The 27,532-nt window shown below is 35.7% G+C and overlaps 4 protein-coding genes across 11 annotated transcripts; 3 read left to right on the plus strand and 1 right to left on the minus strand.

Moving 5' to 3' along the window:
- Positions 1-57: 57 nt before the first annotated feature.
- LOC9307547 (coiled-coil domain-containing protein 25) lies at positions 58-2,789 on the plus strand. The gene is made up of 6 exons (XM_002871431.2): positions 58-356; positions 1,454-1,581; positions 1,730-1,833; positions 1,928-2,015; positions 2,197-2,258; positions 2,343-2,789. Exons 1-6 carry the CDS (start codon positions 244-246, stop codon positions 2,493-2,495), a joined length of 648 nt encoding a protein of 215 aa, XP_002871477.1. The 5' UTR covers positions 58-243; the 3' UTR covers positions 2,496-2,789.
- Positions 2,790-2,874: 85 nt separating this feature from the next.
- Positions 2,875-8,713, plus strand: LOC9307548 (transcription factor MYB3R-4). 6 transcript variants are annotated; one of them, XM_021022320.1, is made up of 12 exons: positions 2,875-3,765; positions 4,085-4,279; positions 4,481-4,535; positions 4,769-4,826; positions 4,947-5,041; positions 5,156-5,259; positions 5,367-5,495; positions 5,603-7,337; positions 7,531-7,790; positions 7,893-8,007; positions 8,138-8,314; positions 8,427-8,713. In XM_021022320.1, the coding sequence occupies exons 2-12, from the start codon at positions 4,218-4,220 to the stop codon at positions 8,517-8,519; spliced, it is 2,883 nt and encodes a 960-aa protein (XP_020877979.1). In that variant the 5' UTR covers positions 2,875-3,765; positions 4,085-4,217; the 3' UTR covers positions 8,520-8,713. The 6 variants fall into 6 exon arrangements, with proteins under 6 accessions (XP_020877979.1, XP_020877981.1, XP_020877983.1 ...); XM_021022322.1 differs by having other exon boundaries at positions 4,089-4,279; XM_021022324.1 differs by having other exon boundaries at positions 4,159-4,279.
- Positions 8,714-8,933: 220 nt separating this feature from the next.
- Positions 8,934-11,692, minus strand: LOC9307549 (aspartate aminotransferase 3, chloroplastic). The gene is made up of 11 exons (XM_002873471.2): positions 11,392-11,692; positions 11,070-11,141; positions 10,896-10,957; positions 10,703-10,786; positions 10,512-10,611; positions 10,297-10,417; positions 10,021-10,184; positions 9,785-9,922; positions 9,489-9,705; positions 9,289-9,409; positions 8,934-9,211 (listed from the first exon to the last, which is right to left on the minus strand). The coding sequence occupies exons 1-11, from the start codon at positions 11,575-11,577 to the stop codon at positions 9,127-9,129; spliced, it is 1,350 nt and encodes a 449-aa protein (XP_002873517.1). The 5' UTR covers positions 11,578-11,692; the 3' UTR covers positions 8,934-9,126.
- Positions 11,693-20,638: 8,946 nt separating this feature from the next.
- On the plus strand, positions 20,639-26,420 carry LOC9309586 (protein EMBRYONIC FLOWER 1). 3 transcript variants are annotated; one of them, XM_021022246.1, is made up of 8 exons: positions 20,639-20,952; positions 21,842-22,013; positions 22,178-22,353; positions 22,440-22,559; positions 22,637-22,699; positions 22,779-24,043; positions 24,273-25,893; positions 26,128-26,420. In XM_021022246.1, exons 2-7 carry the CDS (start codon positions 21,919-21,921, stop codon positions 25,860-25,862), a joined length of 3,309 nt encoding a protein of 1,102 aa, XP_020877905.1. In that variant the 5' UTR covers positions 20,639-20,952; positions 21,842-21,918; the 3' UTR covers positions 25,863-25,893; positions 26,128-26,420. The 3 variants fall into 3 exon arrangements, with proteins under 3 accessions (XP_020877905.1, XP_002871479.1, XP_020877907.1); XM_002871433.2 differs by having other exon boundaries at positions 21,848-22,013; XM_021022248.1 differs by lacking the exon at positions 20,639-20,952 and adding an exon at positions 20,968-21,191.
- Positions 26,421-27,532: the final 1,112 nt, after the last annotated feature.

The raw sequence follows: 27,532 nt of genomic DNA on the forward strand, positions 1-27,532 counted from the left end.
GGCCTCAAAAGTTAGATTTGTATAAATTAAGGGCTAGTTTTGAAAAAATAGTTTTATAAGGAGACCGAAGGAAAAAAAGTCAACAGCTTTGGTTTTTTTTTGTTTTGTTATGTTTTTAATTGTCGTGAGTGGTTACGATTTCTTCAATTTCGTAAACTTCTAGGGAAAGAAGAAGGGAAGTGAGAGAGGGGAAACCCTAGATTCGATCTCCATTCGATTTGGTTCGTTTGTCGAATCGAAGCGATGGTGTTCTACTTCAAGGCCCGACCTGATGCTGGCGACTACACCATCTTCATGGGGCTTGATAAGTTCGAGAACGAGGAGCTCATCAAGTACGGCTTCCCTGAAGATGTCTGGTAAGCCGTCTTTTTTCTCAATTTTCCCGATCATCGATTGTAGTTTGAATCTGAAGTTTTCTCGGATTAGCCCAATTGTTTATTTAGTTGGCTTTTGAGTTTGTTCTCGTTGTTTATTATGGTCAGATTGTTTGTTATGTCATGATCTATTGTTGATTCATTTATTTGGTGAATAATGGGAATAGGAGAGGAAGAAAATGGTGGTCAAACTTTGTTCAGGTTTTGTTTTGAACAACAACATAAGAAAAACGTTTTAGTTTTTGATTATTTCACTGAGTTTACTATGTGCTGAGTCCTTTCGATGGGTTGTTGTTCTTATCTTATAAATTTATATCAAATTTTGTTATCTTCATTCAAACTTTTTAAACAAAATTTTGCTCAAGGGATGTAGTTAGTTACTGTTTCTGAAATTCTTTGTTTTGTTGAGAGAGATGGATTAGAATTGACTGAGAAAATAGATATTTGTCCCTATGTTTAACTCGTAATGAAAAGGAAGATGGAAATATTAAGCCCCCTCATCGCGAGTCTTGGGGTTCTGAAACAAAAAGTGAGCTTAAGTCTGGTGATGATTGGAAACTAATGAAATGTAGTTTGGTCTGGTTTTGCAGTTTCCATATAATACCTTGATAATGTTTATTTGGTTAGTCCTTCTTTAAGTAAGACTTATGGATTTACTGGAAGCTGTGAACTCACCCCTATTTGAAAGCTGTATTTCGGCTTGTCTATTGCCCATTCATGCTGTGTTGGCTATATTCAAACTTTGGTGTTTGTATGATAAGGGTTTGTTTTTCTATTTGACAGCTTCCTTTTCTTCAAAATAAACTATATGAGTTTCTTAGCATTTCTATTGATCATATGCTGCTATTGCTGCTGCTTAGCATTTCTTTTGCGGTTTAGTAAGTTGATTTATAACTGAGGGGTATGAGTAAACTTATGGTACATCATTTCTACTTTACGCTCATTCTTTTCTTGCTAATGTCAATCTGTGACATGTATGAGTTGTTTTTTACCTTCTAATTTGAAATATTTATTTTTCTTTATATAAAAACTAGGGGCTTCACGACCAAGCTGCTAAAAGTAATTTTCATTTGATGCAGGTTTCACGTGGATAAAATGTCGTCAGCTCATGTTTACCTGAGGCTTCACAGAGGCCAAAGTTTTGATGACATTAGTGAAGGTGTGCTGGAGGACTGTGCTCAGCTTGTGAAAGCTAACTCCATTCAAGGTAAAATCTGAATTCTTTCTTCTACTTGTCGTGAACTTAACATTTGCATAACCATTAGTCTTAGAGTACCAGTTTGTTTTCTAGAAGGAGGGCAGATATAGGCTATTTTCTGTTTTCTTACCGACTGGTGTCTGGGATTATGTGCCAGGCAACAAGGTGAACAACGTTGATGTTGTGTACACTCCGTGGTCTAACTTGAAGAAAACTGCCTCCATGGATGTTGGTCAAGTTGGTTTCCACAATTCAAAGATGGTAAGCTTCTTTATCTCTCCCGCAATTTTGGCTGTGCATACATGGAAACTGCTTAATGCAATGCTGATACCTAACTGATATTTGTGTCTTCAAGGTCCGGACTATCAGAGTGGAGAAGCGAGTCAATGAAATAGTTAACAGATTGAACAAAACAAAAGTTGAAAGAACGCCTGATCTGAGGGGTAAGACTTTGGTTTGTGGGCTCTTTCTTTAATTCCAATAGATAGAAGATCATACATACATCTTTCTCGTTTAACAATTTCCCTGCATATTAAGTGTCAGTTAAGTGTCTGTAGTTTTTCCAGTCAGTATAACTGTAAGATCTATTAAAATAATATGATTGTTCATAACCGTGTTTTGAAGCCGAGAGAGAAGCAGTGAATGCCGCAGAAAGGGCAGAGAGGAAACAACATCTGAGGGAGAAGGTCAGTGTCTTTTTTGGTCGTTATCAGATAAACGTCTTTGATTAAGGTTTTCACTGAAATCCTAGTTGTGTCTGGGTTTTGCAGAAGAAACGTGAAGAGATAGATAGGCTTGAGAAGGAGAGGCAATCAGAGATGAGGAGTTACAAGGGACTAATGGTAACTGATAAAATGACATCGAACAAAGACATTGCTTCAAGCAACAAATCGCTTCAAGAACTGGAAGACGATTTCATGTAAAAGCTCTGAAGAAATGAGAAAAAACAAACCAAGTCGGTAACATTCTGCCAGAGGTGATCTGGTACCGTCCTTCAAAGAAGGCTTATGATGTTCTACTCGCCTTAATTATGATGTTGATGGTTGTCCGGTTTTATGTTTTCTTTCAAAAAATCTTGAAGACCTAAAAGTTAAAACCATAATCTGGTTCTTGGACTCCTTGGTCCATTGAAATGTTTCAATAGGCTTGAATCTGATCTGTGAGATAAAGGAGAGCATTATATTCTATATATATAACACAGTGATCTGGTGCAATCATGGTTTACTTTGCATTGCTGTGTTACCTGATTGTTTTTTTACTACCCCTACAGTTTCACTTTTTGCAAAATATTGCCTAGAATCAATTCACGTGGTTGGGCTTAGGTACATCCTTAGTGTCTTGGTTTGGGTTTCGGAATCACTCTATTGATCATTGTTGCGATTGTTAAAACTCGCGGGTTGAATCTTAACAGCCCTGTCGCAAGATTTTAGCAATCTCGTGAATCAGTTTGCTGTCGATTGCAGTGTGTCTGTCTATCGGGTTTTTACCTGCATGTTAGCGAGCGGGCTAGTGCGTATACTACTACTTGTTTAGCGACCATAGTTGGCTAGTTTTTTTTTTTTTGGTAACAATGTTAAGTTGGCTAGTTGATATATGATCCCACCCTAAAAGTCCCATGATTTGAAATAATTCTGGTGGCCCCTAAGGTGATTTGAATCAATAATCCAACTATTGGTGTACTTGGAAATCAAAGGGTATTAAATAAATGTGGGTGAAAATTTGAAAAAAAGGGGAAAAGAAGGGAAAAAAAGATAAGAAACAAAATAATTATATGTCCGTTAAATACTACAGTATAAAAAGATAGGAGACACGTGACCGAAAATATTTGAAATGGACGGCTGAGATTAAGATTGAGAGCCGCTGAAAAAAAAAAAAAAAAAGAAGAAGACCAAACGTTTATTATTGACTTTGTTGTTGTTTGTCTATAGGGTTTGTTGAAGAAGACTTAATAATTTCGAATTTCCGCCATTCTTGTTTTGAAAATAGCTCTGCCGACCGTTTAGATTTCTCTCATTATCTATCTTCTCTGGAAAATTTTCAATCACTCTCTCTCTCTCTCACAACTCAGATTGTGAACATTTATCATCCATCGGAGATTGGATTTACTTTGGACATTTTGGTCTCTCCAGTTTCTGGGTATCGTCATTGTCTCTCTTCGATTTCTGATTAGTTCCATTTCTAAAGCTCGCATAGGTTTGTTTTCTGACTTCATAGTTCGAGATGTGATTGATCTTTGAATCTAGGTTGATTTGGGTATGATGCGATTTTGAATTTATTTGTCTAATTGATCCAAAATAATAAATAATTTGCTCTTTTAAAAATTATTACGAACTAAACTTCACAAATAGAGGGGTTTGGATCTATTACCAAGTTTCAGAAGTGAAGCAAACACCATTTTGTTATTTCTAAAAAAAAATTCAAGCTTCGAGTGTGTTTTGTCCTGATGGTATAGCGACCGATTTTTCTCGGAGCTGATTCCTTTATTTTTTTTTCTTTTCACAATTTATCTTAGGAAGATTGTGAGATGGTGCAAAGGAGGGAACAATAGTTTTGATAGATAATGTTTTGGAGTTCACAACATTGCAGAGAAGAAAGGCAACGTATGGGAATTGGGGTAACTATTTTTGCATTTTCATTGACAAGCTATGGAAAGTGAGTCTTCAACTATCTCAGCCCCTCACGAAGGGATCCCGAAATCCCGTCACGGGTATGCTTCTTTTTTTTCTTTTCATACTAACTAATAAATCGTTAACTTGCCACAGTAGATTATGAATAAGGTCAATAGAGCGTTTTCATGTCCCCTACATATCACACAAGTTTTCTGATACCTTTCTCTTTGTGTTTATCTACTTCCTACTAGATTGACACCTAGAGTTGAGTTGCATGACAATTTGTGTGGATTTTACAGGAGGACTAGTGGCCCTGCAAGACGTTCAACTCGAGGTCAATGGACAGCTGAAGAGGTGAAATTTATGTTTCCATCAGTTTTTTCTTACAAGTTTGTCCCATCCTATGTCATTATAGCCGATTAAACTGGTCTAACGTGCTTGATATATGCAACAAAGTCTGCCCTGTGTTTGTTCATTTCCATAATATCATTTATCATGAGAGATCCAAGAAGTAAACATATGGATATATGCATCTTCACACTCTATGATCTGCATATTTGCTAATTTTATAACAAACAAATTTTCAGGATGAGATCTTGAGAAAAGCTGTCCATAGTTTCAAAGGAAAAAACTGGAAGAAGATAGGTAAATTTAACAATTTGACATGCTTTTCATTTTTTTGTTTTGATTTACTGAAGTGAACGGTATTCTTTCTTGTCTAATTGAAAGTCACGTATTTGTCTGATCTGCTTTCTTAACTTTCAGCTGAATACTTCAAGGATCGAACTGATGTCCAGTGCCTCCACAGGTGGCAGAAGGTCCTTAATCCTGAACTTGTTAAAGGGCCGTGGACGAAGGAGGTGACATAGTTTTTTCCTTCACTATGTGTGCATCTTGCATACTTGTCCCTCTTTACTTTGAATTTTTAAACATCTCTGATGACTGTTTATTTCTCTCGTTTGACATGTGTGTAGGAAGATGAAATGATCGTTCAGTTAATCGAAAAATATGGGCCGAAGAAGTGGTCCACTATTGCTCGATTTTTACCTGGCCGTATTGGAAAGCAATGTAGAGAGAGGTATGCTTATAGAAAGTTCAATCTCTAGGAAAACAGTGTTTTACTAGCACTTGAAAGTTTTTGTACTCTTTTCTAGATTTTAACTGTGAAGGTTGTAATTGATATAGGTGGCACAATCATCTCAATCCTGCCATAAACAAAGAAGCTTGGACTCAAGAAGAAGAGCTGGTTCTGATTCGTGCTCATCAAATATACGGTAACAGATGGGCAGAGTTAACAAAGTTCTTGCCTGGAAGGTACTAATTATTATTCGCATTTGAAAATCAGCGTACATCTTTATTCAATTTTATGGTACATCTTCTATTAGTTCTAGTAATATAGTTTTTTGCTATGTTATCAACAGGTCGGATAATGGAATTAAAAATCACTGGCACAGTTCAGTTAAGAAGAAACTTGATTCCTACATGTCGTCTGGCATTTTGGATCAGTACCAAGCCATGCCTCTAGCTCCTTATGAGAGAAGTTCCACATTACAATCAAGTTTTATGCAAAGTAATATAGATGGAAATGGCTGCCTAAACGGACAGGAAGAGAACGAAATAGACAGCCGTCAAAATTCAAGCATGGTTGGCTGCTCGCTATCTGCAAGAGATTTTCAAAATGGAGCCATAAATATGGGGCATGATTTCCACCCCTGTGGAAACTCTCAAGAGAATGAGCAAACTGTATATCATTCAGATCAGTATTTCTATCCGGAATTGGAAGATATCTCAGTCTCCATCTCAGAAGTCTCTTATGACATGGAAGACTGTTCACAGTTTCCTGATCATAATGTCTCAACTTCTCCCAGCCAGGACTACCAATTTGATTTTCAGGAACTCTCGGATATTTCACTGGAGATAAGACATGATATGTCAGAGATACCAATGCCATACATGAAGGAGAGCAAGGAATCTACTCTGGGAGCTCCAAACTCCACATTAAATATTGATGTGGCTACTTACACCAACTCAGCAAATGTTTTGACACCTGAAACGGAATGTTGCAGGGTACTTTTCCCTGATCAAGAGAGTGAAGGGCACAGTGTTTCTAGATCTTTGACCCAAGAGCCAAACCAGGTTGACCAGGCAGACCGTCGAGATCCTATCTTGTGTGCATCAGCTTCAGACAGACAGATATCAGAAGCTACAAAATCTCCTACGCAGAGCTCTTCTTCAAGGTTCATTGCAACGGCCGCCTCAGGCAAAGAAACTCTTCGGCCAGCTCCCTTAATCATATCACCCGACAAGTATAGCAAGAAGTCATCTGGATTGATATGTCATCCTTTTGAGGCAGTACCAAAGTGCACAACAAATGGAAATGGTAGCTTCATATGCATCGATGATTCATCAATCTCCACTTGTGTTGATGAAGGAACCAATAACTCCAGCGAAGAAGATCAATCATATCATGTGAGTGATCCCAAAAAGTTGGTTCCAGTGAATGATTTTGCTTCTCTGGCAGAAGATAGGCCACACTCTCTTCCTAAGCATGAGCCAAACATGACAAGCGAGCAGCATCATGAGGATACGGGGGCATCATCTAGTCTTGGTTTTCCAAGCTTGGACTTACCTGTGTTCAGCTGTGATCTGCTACAATCCAAAAACGATCCTCTACACGATTATAGCCCTCTTGGCATACGCAAGCTACTGATGTCCACCATGACGTGCATGAGTCCCCTTCGACTGTGGGAATCTCCCACTGAGAAGAAGACGTTAGTTGGTGCACAGTCAATCCTGAGGAAACGGACCCGTGATCTGCTGACACCGTTATCTGAGAAAAGAAGTGATAAAAAGCTTGAAATTGATATAGCAGCCAGTCTGGCAAAAGATTTTTCACGTCTAGATGTGATGTTTGATGAGAGTGAGAATCGACAATCTATCTTCGGAAATAGCACTGGTGTCATTCATGGAGATAGAGAAAACCACTTTCAAATTTTAAGTGGAGAAGGTGAAGAAAATTGGAAGCCTTCTTCACTCTTTAGTCACAGAATGCCAGAAGAAACCATGCATATCAGAAAATCGCTTGAGAAAGCAGATCAAACTTGCATGGAGGCAAATGTCAGGGAAAAGGATGATTCTGAACAAGATGTTGAAAATGTAAGTCTCTTTCTTTCCTTTAAGCATTTGAATATATGTTGCCCTTGCGCTAATGCTTTACACAAACTCTGTTCCACTAGATTTTGTCCCCAACCATGTCATTTTGTCACCTGTGTTAAAATCTTCATTGTAGCAATATATTTTAGATGTAACTAAAACACATAACCTTTATGATGCATCAAATCTTATGCAGGTTGAATTTTTCTCTGGTTTTCTTTCTGATCACAACACCGGCAAGCCAGTCCTGTCTTCTCCTGGTCAATCAGTTACTAAAGCAGAGAAGACGCAAGTTTCAACCCCAAGAAATCAATTGAATAGAACTCTCATGGCTACGTCTAACAAAGAACATCATTCCCCTTCAAGTGTTTGTTTAGTGATTAATTCGCCTTCTCGAGCAAGAAGCAAGGAGGGTCATCTTGTTGACAATGGGACAAGCAATGAGAATTTTAGCATGTACATCTATACCACCCTTACTAAAATATTCCTTTTCCTCTATTTGCTTTCATTTCTTGCTGCAATGATTTTGTTTCTTCTTTTTTTTGGGTCCATTTACAGATTCTGTGGAACTCCATTCAGGAGAGGTCTTGAATCTCCCTCAGCCTGGAAATCTCCATTTTACATAAACTCTCTCTTGCCCAGCCCAAGGTTTGACACAGATATTACTATCGAGGTATTTGATATTGCCTTAGATCCTTCTATTATATATTCAACATTTTTACTTCATGGGTGCATAATGTCAAATTCTTTTATACCATATATATAGACCTATTATCCTTAGGCAACTTGTGCTCAATTTTCAGGACATGGGCTACATTTTCAGTCCTGGGGAGAGAAGCATAGGAGTGATGACACAGAGAAATGAACATACAAGTGCATTTGCAGCTTTTGCAGATGCAATGGAAGTTTCGATTTCACCAACTAATGATAATGCGAGGCAGAAGAAGGAATTGGATAAAGAGAACAATGATCCTCTACTGGTATATACATACTCTACAAATCAGTCGCTCTCTAAGTAGACGATTTTGAGATTATGACTTTAAAGTTTTGTGCTCCACTGATTTTGGGTTTTGAACATTTCTCAATCTATAGGCGGAGCGTCGAGTGCTGGACTTCAACGATTGCGAGTCTCCCATCAAAACAACAGAAGAAGTCTCATCCTACCTCTTGAAGGGATGTAGGTAAAATGCCAAAAGCTCATACATAATATGCAAAATGCATATACATGAACAATGTATAAAAATGTATGTGCATCTTTTATGAATTATCCCTGGCTGGATCATATTTTTTTTTCTTTGTTTCTTTTTATTGGATCAGTTGGAGTGACTTTATGTAAAATTCTGTGTTCAATATATATACATATTTCATATTGCCTGCAATGAGTATGTTTACATAGACGTCCGTATACTTTGTGAAAAGAACTTATACAGTGCACAGATGGGAGTATATGAGTATTTATATACCGACTGTAGTAACACAGCATGTTCTCTGTTACTTCAAATCGAGCTTAGACTCTTCATGAACTGTATTCTAATTCACCAGCTTAAATCTCAAATGTTTTGTCTTTAACATTTGACTCTGATAAGAAACCAAAAAGAATTGTAAGTAATAGTAGAAGAGACACCAAAGCTCTCTTGCGTACTTTATTAATAGCTGGGATGAAATAATAATAATAATAATAATAGTAAGGACATTTTATCTTGTCACTGCCGGAAATGCTATAATAGAAAGAAAAGCACAAAATCTTTATTATGAAGCTTTGATCAAAGTGGTCACGGTGGTGTTCGGTTTCTCAGACGGCTTTGGTGACAACAGCGTGAATAGCGTCTGCAAGGTGCGGCACAGTCTTCGAACTCAGACCAGCCATGCTTATCCTCCTTTTTATATCAATCACACACCAAGTTAGACAAATTTCAAGAAAATTAATACATGAAGAAGAGAGGCAGGCGCTTACCCATCGGAGGTCATGTAGATGTGGTACTCTTTAGTCATGAAGGAGACTTGAGCTGGGTTTAACCCTGTGAATGTAAACATACCGATCTGCTTTATGATGTGACTCCAGTCTCCAGGCGTGCCTGTCACGTGATTTTCACTTTCATTTCATTAGCTATGTCCATTTACAGTCCTTATACAAACCAATAAGACCTTACTTACCTCGAGTACGTAATGCCTCAAAGAGCTGTTTTCTCATGCTGATGATACGATCAGCCATGGCCTTCAGTTCCAGAGTCCATTCGTTGAACAAATTCTTGTCACGGAGGATTACAGCCACGATTGATGCACCATGAATTGGAGGACTTGAGTACATTGGCCTTATTACTAGTTTCAGTTGGCTTTCAACTCTACCCGCAACATCTGCTGATTTGCATACCTACAACAACTTCTTATTTGTCAGAAAGAACTTCCTACGAGTTTCTTAAATAAATTCTCGCAATGCAACCGGTTCTTACAATGCTGAGAGCTCCAACTCGTTCTCCATAGAGTCCCATGTTTTTCGCATAACTTTGAGCAACGAGGCATTCTCCGCCATCAGCAACAAACATCCTAATCGGTTTCGCATCTGTATCAAGACTTCCACTTGCAAAGCCCTGCGATGCAAAAAGAGAGACGAGTATTAACAATTGATTCAGAGGGAAAATGGCTTAAATATCAGCTGATCTTATACAAAAGGATTCATCAGGTGTACCTGATAAGCACTATCAAAGAAGGGCATCAATCCCTTTGATCGCATCAACTGCCTGATTTGCTCCCATTGTTGAATGGTTGGATCAACACCAGTAGGGTTATGGGCACAGGCATGGAGAAGTACTATAGACCCAGCTGGGGCAGCACCAAGGTCTTCTAACAAACCTGTGAACAAAGATAAAAAGGTTGCCGTAAACAAATTCAGAAAGATATATAAGCATATCAGCAATATCAAGCATAGAACTTAGCAGTATTTCGACAGTCACCGTAGTCTCACCTTGAAAGTTCAACCCACGCGTCGCTGGATCGTAGTAGCGGTAAGTTTTCACTGTCAAACCAGCGAGCGTGAAAATTTTTGGATGGTTTCCCCATGTGGGCTGAGTAATATAAATAGTTTTCTGGAAAGCAAAGAAAAAGAATCCAAGTTTTACATGAGAAATTCTCTAGGATGAGTAAATCCAATCAGACAGGAATTTAGACTTAAGCATCTACCTGATGATAATGCTTGGCCAAAAACTCCCCTCCAACTCGCAGGGAACCAGTACCAGACAAACACTCCACGGTTGTAATCCGATTCTCCCGAATAGCAGGACTAAATCATACATGAGAACACCAATCATAAAGAATTGTCTGAAGGAAAAAAAAGTGATGAGAACATAAAGAATAATCAAACAAGATTTTACCTGTCAGCGCCTAATATGAGCTTAGCGCTTAACTTGTTGAACTCAACCAATCCAACAATGGGAAGATACTCCTTGATTCGTGTTCTACAGATTAACACACAAAACAAGATTCAACATCATCAAGCACGCACACACACACACACATATATAAAGGGTAGAAGCAAAAGTAAACCCAAAAGAAAGATGGCTAAACCTGTCATTGATAAGCTGCTGCTCAGCTTTCCTCACAACATTAAGAACCAAAGGTTTTCCCTCCTGTAACCATTAATTTCTTTTCATTTTTAACGACAACATACAAAATCAATGTTTACTTTGCATGATTGATAGATAGGGGAAAGAAGAGAGAAATCTTCATAGTATCCATTACCTCAGTTCGGTAAGCACCAACTCCCAAATTCAGCTTAACAGGGCTGGGATCTTTGTTATATGCAACTGTCACCTATTCATTTTTTGTTACAACAAACATAAGAAGCACTGATTTTATAACCAAAACAATCATATCATAATTCATCTTGGAGCTGAAAACACCAAGATTCAGAAGCATAAACATGAGATCTTCTCGCATTTCATATATCGAGAGATGGCGAACCGATCCAAAGCGTAAGACACACATATCCACAAGCTTCGTCGAATATGTTTGAGAATTATATACATACATACATAATCAAAGAAGAGGAAAAAGAAGGTACCCCAAGAATAGGATCCTCTGGAGCTTGAACAAGATGAGCGAAAACAGAACCACCGGTGACTCCAGATGTCGGAGAGGCATAAACGGAGCTCAGATGATCCGAATCTGAGCCGGCAGTGAGATGACGGAGCAGAGCACCGATCCTGCGATCGGAAGAGGAAGAAGAAGAGAAATCAGTAGTTTTCATTTTTGTGTTTTGCTTTGTGTGTTACGACGAATGAAGAACAAATAGTTGAATACGAACGAAGATCTCTCTTTCTTTTTTCTTTTTTGGCTATCCAAAGTTGCCACGTAAGCTTGGCATAAAGTTGCGTGCCTGAACCATCATCAAGATAATAAAAAGTCGTCTTCGTAAGATTATCCATCAAAATAGGGAAATAAATACTCCAAATATAGGGTTTATATTCGCATTTTAATTTGATGAAATTTTACATTTTTGACAGTACCAATGTTATAGATAGAAAATAATCTTTGATTGTTTGGGAGTTATATTATTTTTTGGTTTTATGTGAAATTATATATTTAATAGAAAATAACAAACAACCAAAATGCTAGAGATTATTGTATTTGAAGAGGACGAATATCTGATTTAATACTTAATGTTACATGAAAAATAAAGGTTATTATTTAGGTTAATTGATATGGCGGGGTTGAAATATCAAATTGATGATAACTATTATTATTAACTTGTGTTACGATGATAGAAGTTTGTACGATCCAGTCCCAATATATATCAAGCTTATGTTGATTGAACAAGAGTATAATTTAATCTTTATTTTAGATTATTTTTATATGATTAAAATTTTTGGATAACGGAATCATTTAAGTCCAAAACCAGATTATTGCTGAAATTTAAAGCATTCGATTTTAAAATCCGGCAAATTATAAGCTTCATGTTTTTAGTTGATACTTACTTGACTGTATCAGGTGTTGATGGTTCGAGGGCCGGTTTACTTATCCACCGGGTTAACCCATCAAATTTGTAACACGTCCTGGGTTGATATGCGAAATCCACTTTTGAACGTCTAAATGTTTTAGTACCTCCGTCCTAACTATCCTAGTTGGTTGGGTCCGGAAAATAGATTTTGACCAACTAAAAGAATGATCCAATTACGTACTTGGATCATCGATTGCTTCAATGAGCTTGGAATTTGTTGGTTTTACAAGATTCTACGCTGTCAAGAGGCCAAATCAGTCTCATAGTACCTTTCTTTTATAGTGGCCGGTTTCTGAGTTTTGGGATGCTTCGCTTTCTTTAATGGGTAAAATTTAAAATTAATGTTTTTACAGAATAAATGGTTGGTCCATAAATGTTTTTGAGAGGGGTAGACCAAATTTTAATATAAGTTCGACAATGGAGAAGAATTTAATTATTTGCATGTTGGTTTTGTTGCAGTAGAATTTAATATGAAATTATCTAAAACCACAAAGAAATCGAAATGGATCAATAATTATATTTGAGAGATAGTTTAGTGTATTTAGATATATACAAACAGAATTTCTTAACTTTTTATTTCATACCGCAACTCAATAACGACGATGTAGTTTTAAACTCAACTCATACTTTAGTTTTCGACCGAAGAGATTGATTATATGGATCGTTAGATTTACAATTCTTTTCATCATAAGAAAAAGAAACCATAAACGCTAAAAATGATACCAGAAAACTTAATTGCTTAAAGGACAAATGAAACTGTTGGAATTTTGTGATGTAATAATAATACTGCAAACGGTACATATTATGTCGTGTGTTTGAGCTGTAACTCGATTGGCTCTAAATAGTCTCCTTCATTATTTCACAAAATTCGAGTTTATATAGATACGACTAGGCCTGGGCAAAAAAACCGTACCCGAGTACCCGAACCGAAACCGACCCGAAAAAACCGGTTTGGGGCGGGTACGGGTATTAGCTATTTACCCTATTGGGTCTTGTATTGCCGTACCCGTGGGTATAGGGTAAAACCCAATCCGAACCCGATACCCGAACGGGTACCCGATTACCTGAAATTACATATACTTATACATATAAAATTTTTTATATATGTAATATTTGAATTAAATACATTTATATCTAAATATCCGAGAATAGTTACCAAAAATTAAATGCACTTATATTTAAATATTTAAGACAAAATATATTTATACGCGAGATGCTTGTAAATTTTTTAAATATTTGGACAAAATTCCGGTTATTCGGATAAATTTTCGGGTGAAACTCGGATATTAGAGTAAAATTGCGAATAAAATTCGGATATTAGGATAAAATTTCGGATAAAATTCGGGTATTTGGTAAAATTTTGGGTATTTGGGTATAAAATACCCGAACCCGATGGGTACCCGATTTTTTTGGGTATTTAGCGGTTCTAAAAATCTAAACCCGAACTGATCCGAACCCGATTAGATCCGAACCGAAACCGAACCGATATTTTAGATTTACCCTATTGGGTCCTAAACTCCTCTACCCGAAAGACCCGTACCCGATCGGGTTTTACTCGAACCCGACCCGCATACCCGAATGCCCAGTCCTAGATACGACTTACGAGGTAGTCCAAAGAAGTAACAGTAATTACTAACAATATGACTTTGTTTTATCTGAATTTTTTTCTTCGAATTTTTTTTTTTGACTTTTCAAAATTTTAAGATTTATATTAGCTCATCAGGTAACTGGATCTTAAGAAATGATAGCAAAAGATTTTTTTCGAAAATTAATTTGGCAATCTATGTTTGACTGACCTATAACAATTTTTTTGTATCACCTTTTGTTCTGTTTTGACAAGAAATTCTAATAACCGAAAATATTGGTTTAGAAAGTTTTTCTATGCCAAAGGCTTGTGAAACTTATAGAATTTTAGAAAATGGTAATCTGAAAACAACACCAAATGGCAATTCATAAAAATTCAAAATTATCTATATATTTACTTAAAATATATTTTGCTTAGAATTTCATGATTAACGATTTATTATCAATAATGTAAGCAATTTAGAAATGCTTCTTTATGTATGCAGTACCAAAGACAAAATAACAAAATTAATTTGCGGTATATATATGAAATTAGTAGTTTTTTTATAGAATATAATGTCTAACAATAAGATTATTATAAAAAAAAATCATCTATAATTCACATATAATGTCGGTTTTTAACATAAATAATACAAACTTCGGTTATGAATAGCATAGACTAGTCACTTGTGTAAGGTAAAGCTGTAAAATCTGGGATTCGTGTACGTTTAAGGTGTTGTGGGAAAAAAAAAAACAAGTACGAATCCCTAAATTTTTCCTATTGTAAATCTCAGCTAAGACAATCAGCAAAAATTCTTTATCACAAACTAACTGTAGTAATAGTTTATTTTCCAACCAAAATAACCATGTATTCCTTATGTTTCAAAATACATGATGTTTTGCCTAAAAATACAAAGTTTAAAAAATTAATTAATTTTTTTAGTTTTTATATATTTTATATTAAAACATAATTTAATAAATAGTTAAAGATAATTTGACTAATGATATGTTCTACTACAGAATCTAAATAGTCACAAATTATACAAATTTTTGCATAGAAACTTGAACTGATTTTCTTAAACATCCTATATTGTGAAACAAAATAAAATGCCTAAAACATCCTATAATATAAAATAGAGGGAGTATTAAAGATTGAAAACGAGAATTATTTTTTTGTAAAATAATCTTAAATCTCAATATGTGACTTGGTCAATTACATTTAACTATATCAATGATGTATGTGTGTGTTTCTTTTTTCAGAAACAAAGATGCGCTGGATCGTGTGGCTCACACGAAATGCTTTTTGGGTTCAAACCAAGATTTTAGGTAATGGCTTAAAAATAGGGTATTCGCCTAGGGATATTGAACAACCTGTCATTTTTATATCTTACTATCAGATATTGCCTCATGAATTAAAATTTTGAACACTGTGGTTTTATTTATTGAGAAAATTATTCAAATGGTAAATAAATTAATTTTCCACAGATTTAGTGACAGCATGCCCACTCTAAGCAAAGGATTTACTACTACCAGGGTTGTATATTGTCTGGGAGAGGGGAGTCATCACTCGTTTAGAGTTGAAAGTGGAATAGGAAATAGTAGTTAATTTTTTAATATAGGGATTAGTGATGCATATCTTTTATTTTTTCTGGTACGTTTGTAAGTGGAATTGAATATTTGGATTTCACATGTATATAAAGAAGATAATTGTTTTGTCGATGGATTAACTTTTTAACTGTTCGTTCTCTCTATTTTTAAATTGCTCCAAATTGTATTGAGTTGTTTTTGTATGATGTTGCTCGACAAGTTTGTACCTATATTGTTCTTTGTGACACGAATAAATTGTAGGAGGCATTGTCTCCCCATTCCCTACTAAAAATGAACTATTACTACCAAGTAGTTTACTATTTAAGACTCACTTTTTTTATTTAAGGACGCTTAAAAACCACCATATCTATTGGTTTTTTACCTAAAAACTTATTATCTAGAAAAATATTATTGTAATAAGATTTTACATAATTTTTAAACCTAATACGAAGAAAGAAAAGATACTTTTTTATTGATTCGGACCACCATTTTCATTGGATCGATCATCGGACGTGACATGTTTATATCATTTAAAGATGAAACTATTTCACCAAATTTATAGTCAAATGGATTTTAATTATTATCATATAAATAACTCCAACATAAATAATAAAATAAAAAGCATAAATTTTTGCGTGAATCATGATTAATTTGAGTATTTATTTTTAATTTAAAATCATATATATTTTTAAATTCCCTAGATACCCATAATGCATTTTATTGATAGAAAAGTTCACAAAATCTATTATGAAGCATTTAAAAATGAATTTAACTGTAGAAATTTAAAATTAATTAATGGTAATTTTGCAAAAGGTGTATTCTAGATCTCTAGTGTAACTCCTTATAGGTTTCTATCATTTTGGTTTTCATATCTAAAATGCTATGAAAAAATTGGTATTTAAAATATAAGATATAAAGATTATTTTGGACGTAAGAAAGAATATATACAAATTTAATCAATGTAGTTCACATTTAGTGAATTTATATTTTAAAATTATTGAAGTTCTGGTAAAAAATAAATATTATAAAAAGATCTAAAAATAGATAATTAGAACAAAGCTTTTAAACATTCTCTGGTAATTTTTCTTTTAGTATTTAAAATATATTGCACGCACGTAAAACACGAACACAAGCGTGAATTTCCATGTTTTGGTGATGGATTTTGTTGGAAAAGTTGGAGTTAATTGATATCATCGTGGTTTGAGGGCTTACGTTGCCACCATAATTACGACCTAGTAGTATCTTAACGACAGCTTTAGTAAGATAAAGGCATATATACGTACGTAGCAAACACACACATGCATGCATTATCATTATATATGCATCTGAGAAGAAAATACAATGATTAAAAAGAAAGAACAGCTGAGATGAGATTGTGGTTCATGAAATTTCAAACTCCTTACGATTGATCCATACACAAAAATCCTTTAACGTGTTCACAGTAGCTTCCACAACAGATTTATATAACCCTGCAATGGCGAATAGCATCCTCTTCTCTTCTTTTTTTCTAATAAAAAATATAATTACTTGTTTCTTGTCCGACCGAATCCATCATGAATAGTCTTCTTGGTTAAGGGAAATACTCTTGAGATTCTGTTACTATTTGTTTCCGGTTTTTTTATGCTTACCTGTTTGTGCGTGTTGTTTCGTATAAAATTACAATCTTTAGCATCTAATCAGAATTACTGGTAAATCTTCAACACAAAAAGCCAAGCACAAACTTTTAAAACAAAATGCAATAATTAAAGCCACAGTCCTCATTTTCGAAAAAGAAAATTAGAGGTTGGCCATGAGTTTAGTTAGTGAGATCATGGATTCAATACTATGAATTTTTATTGATATATACAAACAGATTAAATGTTTGGACCGTCTCGAGAACCAAACAGATTGCTGATAAGTGTATCGTCTAGGAGCTTACACATCTCAACATAGTGAACCGTACGCAAGTGAATACCTGGGTGCATAAACGTATCACACCCATTATATTTTCAATCTAGCTCGAATGCTTATAAGGAATTTTAATGGCCCACAGAGAATGCGTGTATAATTAATTAAATACGTGTTTCCAATATCTGAATAGTCTTATATGGCCCACGAAGCAAATCAACAGGCAATATTACCACTCTTTAATTACTAGATTAATGAGCTTCTTTTTTTAGTTAATTAAGTCTGCTTCTATAGTAATCTCTGCCTATCTGGTGTTCACCCTAACCTGAAGAAACTCTTCTTCTTCTTTTAACTCTTACATCATTTAACACCTCTTTATAATTACAACTAAGAAATTTCAGATATACGATATGTAATTGTTTTGACTTTAGAATCAATCGTTGATGTATATGTGAAAACATAAATCATTAATATAATTAAAAACTAATTAATTTTCCAAACTAAACCTTTAGTCAATCAAGGGAGTTCTCTTCAATGAAAAATATTAAGACTTCCAAAATCATGTTCTTCTTTTTTTTATTTTTTCTTTTTTTTTTTTGCCAGCAACATCATGTTCTTCAGATTAATAAATAAGCGTTGATAATAGATGCATTGATCAATGTTTTCTAACAGAGAGCTTAGGTTACGCACCAAAAAAAAAACAGATAGCTTAGGTTTAAAAAAAATGGTTAGCCAAGTGAGATTGGCTATCAATCTATCATCTAATGGGTGTATCAAACATTAAGGCCAAACGATCGTGCTTCCCAACTGAGGTTTTGAGTGAAATATTCAGTATTTTTGTAAATGGAGATCAACCAAACTCAAAGGGATTGGTACACATAGATGCATGAAACTGAGTATATACGCATATAAATATGATGATGTTGGGGTGTGTGTAAGAAGTAAAAATCCAAGAGTTAAAAAGGGGAGAGAGAGAGAGAGAGAAGGTTGATGTGGTTGTCGAGATGCTAACAGAGAGGCACATGCAAAGCTTAAATGATGGTATCGCTGGTGGCCAAAGCATCTCCTTAAAGCTGTCCTTTTTCATCTTAAGTCCTCTTTTTTTATTTCCCCTTTGCTACCGCTTCTCTCTTTCTCTCTCTATATTTACATACATATATTTATATACTAATGTATTTTTAATCAACTTGTGTAATATACCCTATTTAATTATTTATGTGCAGTTGTGCACGTATGCAGACCTAAAAGTGTATCAATTAATTAATTTATTATATATATAATCTCCTTTTCTCGAGTTACAAATACGTTTGAAGATAATATTCAAAACTATATGAATCTTGATTTATACGGTCGAGATAAAATGTTTGGTTGGTTGAAGATAGGTTCCGTTCCGCCCCTAATATATCTTATACAAAAAGATAAGATCATCACGAATATGTGCTCAATTCCTTTTCTATAAAGTTGGGTATTAAATTATGAATTTTATCTAGAAATTTTAGAGGGGTGTATATATTGTGCTATTTTCGTGATAAAAGTAAATAATGCATCCAAAATTCAAATGGATCATTAACACGTTTTGGTATATACTTCACAATTTGTCAAACACGTAATTAATTGCGCCAAACAAGAAAAATTGATCTTATGTGGCAAAAGTAAATCACATATATGGCAGTGGGAAGAAAAAAGGAGCTTATATTTTCCCCCTAAAATAGACTAAAGTAACAAACCTAAATTTCTCTGGAAAGAATAATGTATATTATAAAATTTCGAAGCCGACAAAAAACTAAGGAAAAAAAAAACAATTTACCGAATAAAGAATATTATAAAAATACAGGAACAAGGAGAGAGAAATGTGTTGTTATAAAAGATAAAGCCCACTAAAGGTCATCACTCATATAACTGTATACTATTATTTTCTTCGAGGCAATATATATAAATTTACCTGATCTAATATTTTTATTTTCAATAAGGGTTAGTATACGTTTGTGTAATATTTAACACAACCTAATGAACTAACTTCTAAATATATGTGTGTTAATATGTACAAATCTAAAGGAAAAAACAAACATTAGCTACGTTAAAAGAATAAAACACAATAGCTGTCTAACAGTCAAATTCCAAATCTATATTTATATTAATTATGTAATTGAAATTGATAAACAAAGTAGAGTCAACATCCAATTAATTGCTTTATAAAATATCGAATATGCAAAAGGCCTAAAGAAAAACAAACTTTTTTTGTGTTGTTAAACTTTGCTTACATCATAGGTATCCCATTAGGTTGGTGTACCATGTGATGATTCTACCACCGAAAAAACAGAAATCAATATTAAAAATACATCTATATAGTACACATATGATAATTAAAAGATTATTGTATATATATTTTAAGAAATAAATAGGGTTATGTGAACCATATTTTTTTACACTTTACTGTGGTAAACTTTGGAAAGGGAAAAAGAGTGTTAGGGTTAATATATATAATTCATTTATTGAGGAAATGGGCTCATCTAGGGTAACATCACCTACCCATACAATTTTATCATGCTTTTAGGGCTTTTATTTATCTCACTGGTCCCTCAACTTCTCCACTCTCTCTTCCCTCGCGTGAATTACACGCTCCAATCCCTCTCCTTCGTATGTGCCGACGCTCCTTACCTCTCCGCGCCACGGACGAAACGTGCCCACACGCGAAAAGTAAACGCCGTGATAACCACGCGCCTAGGGTTTTCTTTTCTTCAGGCAGGACACAAGTGAACGAAAATGGGCTGTGATAAGAACCGCACATTACGGCCACGTGGTTAATTCTCATTGGTTTCTTGTGCCCCATCCTATCACACACAAAAACGTCTAATATGAATAAATAAAAATCGGTTTCTTTCCTTATACATAGAAAACACTGAGATCTTTTTCTTAATCTTGTTGTTTAATTACTGGATACTGTTACCCTAATCCAGCTATTTATGATTAATGCTGGGATTTTTTTCTTAACTAAACATAAGAACTATTGCGTAAAACTTTCTCTTTTTTTTTTCACTTTTGACATATACAGATACAAATACAGATAGATAAAGAGATACAAATACAGATACGTGTACACAATAGAAGTAAAAAGATACGTAACATTGTTTCGTGTAATTGGAAATAGGCAGACCAGATGGTGACATGGCATTGTCATGTTCCATAGATGAGTTGTTTTTTTTTTTTAATTACAATAAATTAATAAATGATTATTTTATTGAGATTATAACCCTTATATCAACGCAAGCAAAAAAAAAAAACCCTCATTTCAAGGATAAGAGAGCTCCACTTTCTCTCTCTTATTCTTTCTCCAACAGTCTCTCTCTACAAGCCAAAGAAAAAAAAGTCCCCCTTTCTCTCTCCCTCCCCTTTCGTCTCTTAGGGTTTCTCGAAAATTCGCAGTCAAATTCTACTCATCTCCCGACGAATCGATCCTCGAAGCTCCTCTAATCTTCTTCTCCATCAGTTTCTCAATCTACCGATACAGTTTTTATCCCTTGCCGCTTAAGATCGAGCTCGAATCTCGTATTCGCTTTTTTTCCCTAATTTCTGGTCGGATTTATACAGGTGCGTGGTTTCCGACATGAATCTCAGATGTCTTTCGATTTAAGGTTTCAGCTAAGGTTTGATCTTGTTGGGTTGAGATTTGGTCTGACTTGTAGCTGACTTCGTGTCTTTTAAGCTTCACTGTTCATTTATACGTCTCTTCTTCAGAAACTCGATGTTCTTACTTTTTTTTTTTTTTTTTTTTGGGTTTCGTCTTCACGGACTATTCACGTGCGGATAGATCTGACCCGTATTAATTGGTGGGTCTTGGTTAATCTTTGTTAATCACATACGGTTAATTTAAGTGGTTTATTATCTATTAATTTTGTTCTAATTTTGATTTTAAACCCTAAATTACGCAGATTAATAATTTGACCTTTCTTGGGTTTTGTAATTCGGAAATTATATTGAATCGGGTCCGATCCTCTTAATTTTTGCTGGTCATGTAGATAAAGGTTACATCTTTGGGGGTTTCTCGTGTGTCTGAAAACCCTAATTTTAGGTCGTCTTTAAATTTAGGTTTGCTTACATGTTAATTGTTAAATGTATAAAATTCACTTGCGCGATTGATTTTTGTTATATTAGCGTAATTTAAATGAGATGCTAGTATAGAATTTCGTTCTTGATTTTATGTAGACTTTAGGGTTTAATTGTGAAGTTTGATGTTGGTTATGACTGTTATTTTATGTGGATATTCATGGAATATGCTTGAACATTATGTTAGAAAATTAGTTATATTTTTTGCTTAGAGAAAATTAGAGTTATATTTGTGTTGTATATATGGAAAGTTAAGATTAATGTCTTGATATGCAACAATAATGTGATCATTAAGCACAATTACGGTGTGTTATATAACTTGAATGTTTACATTTCGTGATGCTAACAATTTTTTGATGTGTTACTTTTGTAGCTCTAGTTTCGGAGAGAGTATAATGGTGTATGGAAGTTAATCATCACTGAGGCATAGTATCTCCTTCAAGCAAATAAATGGGATCATCCATCAAGATCAACTCAATATCCATAGATCTCGCAGGCGCTGCCAACGAGATTGATATGGTGAAATGTGATCATTTCTCCATACGGTGAGTATAATTTATTGACCTCTCTTGTTAGAGTATGTTTATATTTTCCAATAAGTTTGTTTATATTGTGTGTTTAATGTCACTTCCCAAATGCATATGTATAGTAGCAAGCTACAAGATAAAGGACATGAATAACGAGTTTTTCTTCTTCTGAATTAATGCAGTGGATTCGTAGCTGAAACCCGTGAGAGAGACCTTAGAAAATGTTGGCCTTTTGCAGAAGAGAGTGTTAGTTTAGTGGACCAACAAAACTATTCTCTTCCTTCTTTATCTGTTCCAAAGTTTAGATGGTGGCATTGTATGAGCTGCATCAAAGATATAGATGCTCATGGGACAAAAGGTATATCACATTTCCAATATTGTTTTTATGTTCCTAAAGACATATATGCTTCTCTACTTGAACTTATGCATGTGAGCTGCTTCCAGATTGTGGACTGCATTCAAACTCGAGAACTATTGGAAACTCTTCGGTTATTCCAAGTAGAAGCAAATTGAATTCGCTTACTATCATTGATCACGAGAAAGAAAAGAAAATTGATATTGCAGGTATGCATCTGCTGAGTACTGGTTTAGTTTCATAATCGATAGCAACCTTAATCATTTTGTATTATCATGTTTTCCAGGTAATGCTGTTGAGGAGAATGTGGGTGTTAACTGTGAGAGATCTCAGAAGGATGATCAGACAGGTAAAATTTTCTCTGGTCAAGCATATTAAAGTGTGCACATGAAGTGGAATACTAACTTCTTAAAGCTCAACAATTGCAGCTACTACGTTTCTCAAGAAAGTTCGTCCTCGACCTATGGATGCTTCTACTGTTAGGAGCAAAAGCAGAAAGCTCGCGAGTCCAGAGCAGGTAGGCAACAAGAGATCTAAAGAAAAAGTAAACAAATCATCGATGGATATTAGCAGCTGGAAAGATCAGAAACATAATGTGGATCAAGCTGTGACAACTTTCGGGTCATCTGAAATTGCTGGTGTGGTTGAGGATACACCACCTAAGGCAACCAAGAATCATAAAGGCATTCGTGGTCTGATGGAATGTGACAATGGGTCATCAGAGAGTATAAATCTTGCTATGAGTGGGTTGCAGCGTAGGAAATCTCGCAAGGTTCGTCTACTCAGTGAGTTGCTTGGTAATACGAAAACCAGTGGTGGTAGTAGTATCAGAAAAGAAGAGTCTGCTTTGAAAAAGGAATCGGTTAGAGGGAGGAAAAGAAAGTTGTTACCTGAAAACAATTATGTCAGCCGGATATTGAGTACAATGGGCGCAACCTCTGAAAATGCCTCCAAAAGTTGTGACTCTGATCAAGGTAATAGTGAATCAACTGATAGTGGGTTTGACAGAACTCCATTTAAGGGTAAGCAGAGAAACAGAAGATTTCAGGTTGTTGACGAGTTTGTACCATCACTTCCTTGTGAAACTTCACAAGAGGGCGTCATGGAGAATGATGCAGATCCCAGTAAGAGATCAACTCCTGTGCACTCTTTATTCACTGGAAAAGATTTGGTTCCTTGTCCTCCGAGTACTCAGAGAACAGAGAGGAAGCCCAGTTTAGCCAAGAAGAAGACAAAGAAGCCTGTAATAGATAATGGGAAGAGCACCGTGATCAGTTTTAGTACCGGCATTGATGGAAATCAAGTTAAACCGCAAACTGGTCCTTCCATAAGCACTGTTTCCCAAACTCAAGATTTGTTGAATGAGAAAAGGGTGGGCAGTTTATTTGACAACCGTTTGGCTTCAGATGGATATTTCAGAAAATATATCACTCAGCCTAATGATAAGCCCATAACTTCTTTGCATTTGCAAGACAATGATTATGTGAGGTCAAGAGACGCGGAACCAAACTGTCTTCGAGATTTTAGTTCCTCTTCTAAATCCAGCTCAGGTGGATGGTTGAGAACTGGAGTAGATATTGTTGACTTCAGAAACAACAACCACAATACAAATAGATCGTCTTTCTCGAACCTGAAACTAAGATACCCCCCTTCTTCTACTGAAGTTGCGGATGTATCTCGGGTGCTGCAAAAGGTACAAGCTTTGCATCTATTGTTTTTAAGTTACCCGTCCAAAAAAGTTGTTGTATTACAGTTTGTGAATGAGCTTTTTTTCACATATGAGCATCAAAATTCTCAGTCAGTCTCTTCAATCGCCATGCTTTCTCATTCTGTTTTCTAACTTGCACCTATTGCTGTATATTCCAAACTGATGTGCTTCAGTGGTTGGAACAGAATAATAACGGGATTGATTTACTTGGCAGGATGCTTCTGGTGCAGACAGAAAGGGGAAGACTGTTATGGGCCAAGAATATCATGGAGCACCCAGAAGCCAAAGCCACGATAGAAAGGAGACTACGACTGAAGAGCAAAACAACGATGATATTCCCATGGAGATAGTGGAGCTCATGGCCAAAAACCAGTACGAGAGGTGTCTTCCAGACAAAGAAGAAGACGTTAGCAACAAACAGCCATCACAAGAAACGGCACACAAATCCAAGAATGCACTACTGATTGATCTCAATGAAACCTACGATAACGGGATCTCACTTGAGGACAACAACACATCAAGACCACCAAAACCATGTGGTAGCAACGCAAGGAGGGAAGAATATTTTCCTATGGGAAAACAGCAGAACTCTCATGATTTTTTCCCAATAAGTCAGCCTTATGTGCCTTCTCCTTTTGGGATCTTTCCTCCCACGCAAGAAAACCGAGCCAGCGCCATCCGGTTTTCTGGTCACAACTGTCAGTGGCTTGGGAATTTGCCAACTGTGGCTAATCAGAACCCGTCTCCATCCTCATTTCGGGTATTACGTGCTTGCGATACGTGCCAGAGTGTTCCTAATCAATACAGAGAAGCTTCTCATCCAATTTGGCCATCCTCCATGATACCACCACAGAGTCATCCCAAGCCAGTTTCTTTCAATATGGATCAGTCAACAAAGCCGGGTACGCTTTCACAGGCATCTAATAATGAAAATACGTGGAACCTCAACTTTGTTGCTGCCAACGGGAAGCAAAAATGTGGGCCTAATTCAGAATTCTCATTTGGCTGCAAACATGCTGCTGGGGTTAGTAGTAGTAGTAGTAGTAGGCCAATTGATAACTTTTCTAGTGAGAGCTCTATACCAGCATTGCATCTACTCAGCCTTATGGATCCTCGGCTAAGGTCAACCACTCCCGCTGACCAACACGGAAACACTAAATTTACTAAAAGACATTTTCCGCCAGTCAACCAGTCCAAGGAATTTATAGAGCTTCAAACAGGGGACTCTAGTAAGTCAGCCTACTCAACTAAACAGATACCTTTTGATCTATACAGCAAGAGATTCGCACACGAGACTTCGCGGAAGAGTTTCCCCATCATTCCACCTCTTGGGACGTCTTCATTTTCATTTCAAAATGCTCAAGCTTCATGGAGTCCTCATCAAGAGAAGAAAACCAAGAGAAAAGACACCTATGCTCCTGTTTACAATACTCATGAAAAGTCTGTGTTTGCAAGCACCAACGACCAAGCGAAATTCCAGCTTCTGGGAGCATCGAATTCCATGATGCTCCCTTTGAAATTTCACATGAGAGATAAAGAAAAGAAACAAAAGAGAAAAGCAGAAAGCTGCAACAATAATGCCTCTGCGTGGCCTGTCAAGAACAGTTCTGGATCTATTGTGTGCAGCGTCAACAGAAACCCTGCTGATTTCACCATTCCTGAACCTGGGAATGTTTACATGTTAACGGGGGAACATCTTAAAGCCCGTAAACGCACAACCGTCAAGAAAAAGCCAAGCTTGTGTAAGCAGGACGCAATGAAGCAGACAAAGAAGCCGGTTTGTCCAGCAACAGAAAATGCGTAAAAGATATACGGCGTGGGAGGGATTTGTGCAGGTACGTTGCTAGGACTACCTATTTCTAATTCAATTGTTTCGATTTCACTCGGTTCATCTTGAAATCAATGACTTAAGAAATCTGCACCCTAGTGTTTCTTTTGCTTAGAACTGCAAAAGGTTGGCTTATATGTTAAAGCTTAGGGTTTAGAACAGAGTTTTTATCAGTCTGTCCATTAAATCTTTGTCTCCAGCTCTAACAAAACAGGTTTCTCTCTGAATCATTGTGAAACAGATACTGAGGCAGAGGCATTAACAGAGGAAGAGGGATACAACGAGAGAAAGAGAGGACAAGAATTAAGTCAGAGAGGAAAGAGTAAAATGCAAATCTTCCTCATGTTCTTGGTCTGTGGTCTTAAAACTCGACACATCTCATATCTTTTCTTTTGCTTTGTTCAACCATACTCGGGAACCATTCAGCTTGTGTATATATATCTAAATTACTGTAGTACCCCTGATAGGCCTTGTTTTTTTTTTGGGAAATACTAGATACCTTTCTGCTGCGTTATATTTTATTAGTCTTATTTATACTGTGGTGTTTAAATGTTTCTGTCAGACAAGCTCACTGCTCCAAACTCGTAGGAAAACCTAAGATAACCCTCTTAACTTAAGATACCGTAAACTAAATCCTCAATTTGAAGAATATTATGCAAAACAACTTTTACATCAAAAATAAAAAGCTAAGAGTGCTGAAGAAAAGCAAGGAAAACGGTAGAGGATCATTTTGTATTAAGAAATGATGGGAGTGTGAGTGGATGCGAGGTTCAAAGATTGAGGTGTTGGCGGATTGGGGAGAACAACAAGGGTAATATATATATGGGTGTAGTAGGATTCTTAAACCAAGGGTGAGGACAGTCCTCTGATGTGACATATATAACGGGAAAATAAGAGGTGGCCCAAGATTCTTAATCTAAGCAAAGATAACCACTGTGGTTTGTAGGATATCCTAAGAAAATGCCTTTAGTGGATCGAAAAACTAGAGAGTTATTAGATAACAAAACCTCAAGAATCGGGAGGAGATTTGTATTCACCACTATTGTCACTTTGGAAAACATTCAATTTTTTTTTTCTTTTTAAAACTGGTTTTGAATGAAGTGACATAGACGTATAAGTTATTTCTCTCTTTATATATATATATATATATATATACATATAGTCATAATCCTTTTTGACATGGGATTTATAATTAACTTGACAAGCTTGTAATGGTTGATTGAATTCCCTTTTTTTAAAGATTAGTCACATATTGAGCATTTGCGCTTAATAGGCTTTGATAGCATTTTAACTGGTAAAACTATGGGTTAAATAATATATTGATCATGATATTAAATACATAGAGTGATAGAGGTTAGAACTTAGAACTTAGAAGTCACGTGAGAATGAATACTGAGAACTTTTTACAGTATCTATAGCGGTTATAAAGACCTTTCAGTTCTATCGGGTAAACGTATAGCGGTAGCAACATTATTTTTTTTGTTCAGACAATTGTTTTATATGGGTAAGACCATCTCCATCCTTCAATTATAAAAAGAGAATTTAGCCAATAATATAAAGACAAGTGAAGACACAGTTTCTCAAACCAGAAACATGTCTACTCTCTCCTACTTTTTTTTTATTATTTTCATTTTTTTTTTAATCTT

The sequence above is a fragment of the Arabidopsis lyrata genome (assembly GCF_000004255.2).
Source record: "Arabidopsis lyrata subsp. lyrata unplaced genomic scaffold ARALYscaffold_6, whole genome shotgun sequence".
Lineage (NCBI taxonomy): Eukaryota > Viridiplantae > Streptophyta > Magnoliopsida > Brassicales > Brassicaceae > Arabidopsis > Arabidopsis lyrata.

Bases quoted from the DNA above. Each gene is read 5' to 3' on its own strand.
- LOC9307547 (XM_002871431.2), top strand. From the start codon at position 244: ATGGTGTTCTACTTCAAGGCCCGACCTGATGCTGGCGACTACACCATC. The intron at 1,834-1,927 runs GTAAGCTTCTTT...TGTGTCTTCAAG, and splicing joins GTTTCCACAATTCAAAGATG to GTCCGGACTATCAGAGTGGA. The intron at 2,259-2,342 runs GTCAGTGTCTTT...TGGGTTTTGCAG, and splicing joins AACAACATCTGAGGGAGAAG to AAGAAACGTGAAGAGATAGA.
- LOC9307548 (XM_021022320.1), top strand. From the start codon at position 4,218: ATGGAAAGTGAGTCTTCAACTATCTCAGCCCCTCACGAAGGGATCCCG. The intron at 5,042-5,155 runs GTGACATAGTTT...ACATGTGTGTAG, and splicing joins AAGGGCCGTGGACGAAGGAG to GAAGATGAAATGATCGTTCA. The intron at 8,008-8,137 runs GTATTTGATATT...CTCAATTTTCAG, and splicing joins ACACAGATATTACTATCGAG to GACATGGGCTACATTTTCAG.
- LOC9307549 (XM_002873471.2), bottom strand. From the start codon at position 11,577: ATGAAAACTACTGATTTCTCTTCTTCTTCCTCTTCCGATCGCAGGATC. The intron at 9,923-10,020 runs GTACACCTGATG...TTTGCATCGCAG, and splicing joins TCTTTGATAGTGCTTATCAG to GGCTTTGCAAGTGGAAGTCT. The intron at 9,212-9,288 runs GTAAGCGCCTGC...TGATATAAAAAG, and splicing joins ATCTACATGACCTCCGATGG to GAGGATAAGCATGGCTGGTC.
- LOC9309586 (XM_021022246.1), top strand. From the start codon at position 21,919: ATGGGATCATCCATCAAGATCAACTCAATATCCATAGATCTCGCAGGC. The intron at 22,014-22,177 runs GTGAGTATAATT...GAATTAATGCAG, and splicing joins TGTGATCATTTCTCCATACG to TGGATTCGTAGCTGAAACCC. The intron at 24,044-24,272 runs GTACAAGCTTTG...TTTACTTGGCAG, and splicing joins TATCTCGGGTGCTGCAAAAG to GATGCTTCTGGTGCAGACAG.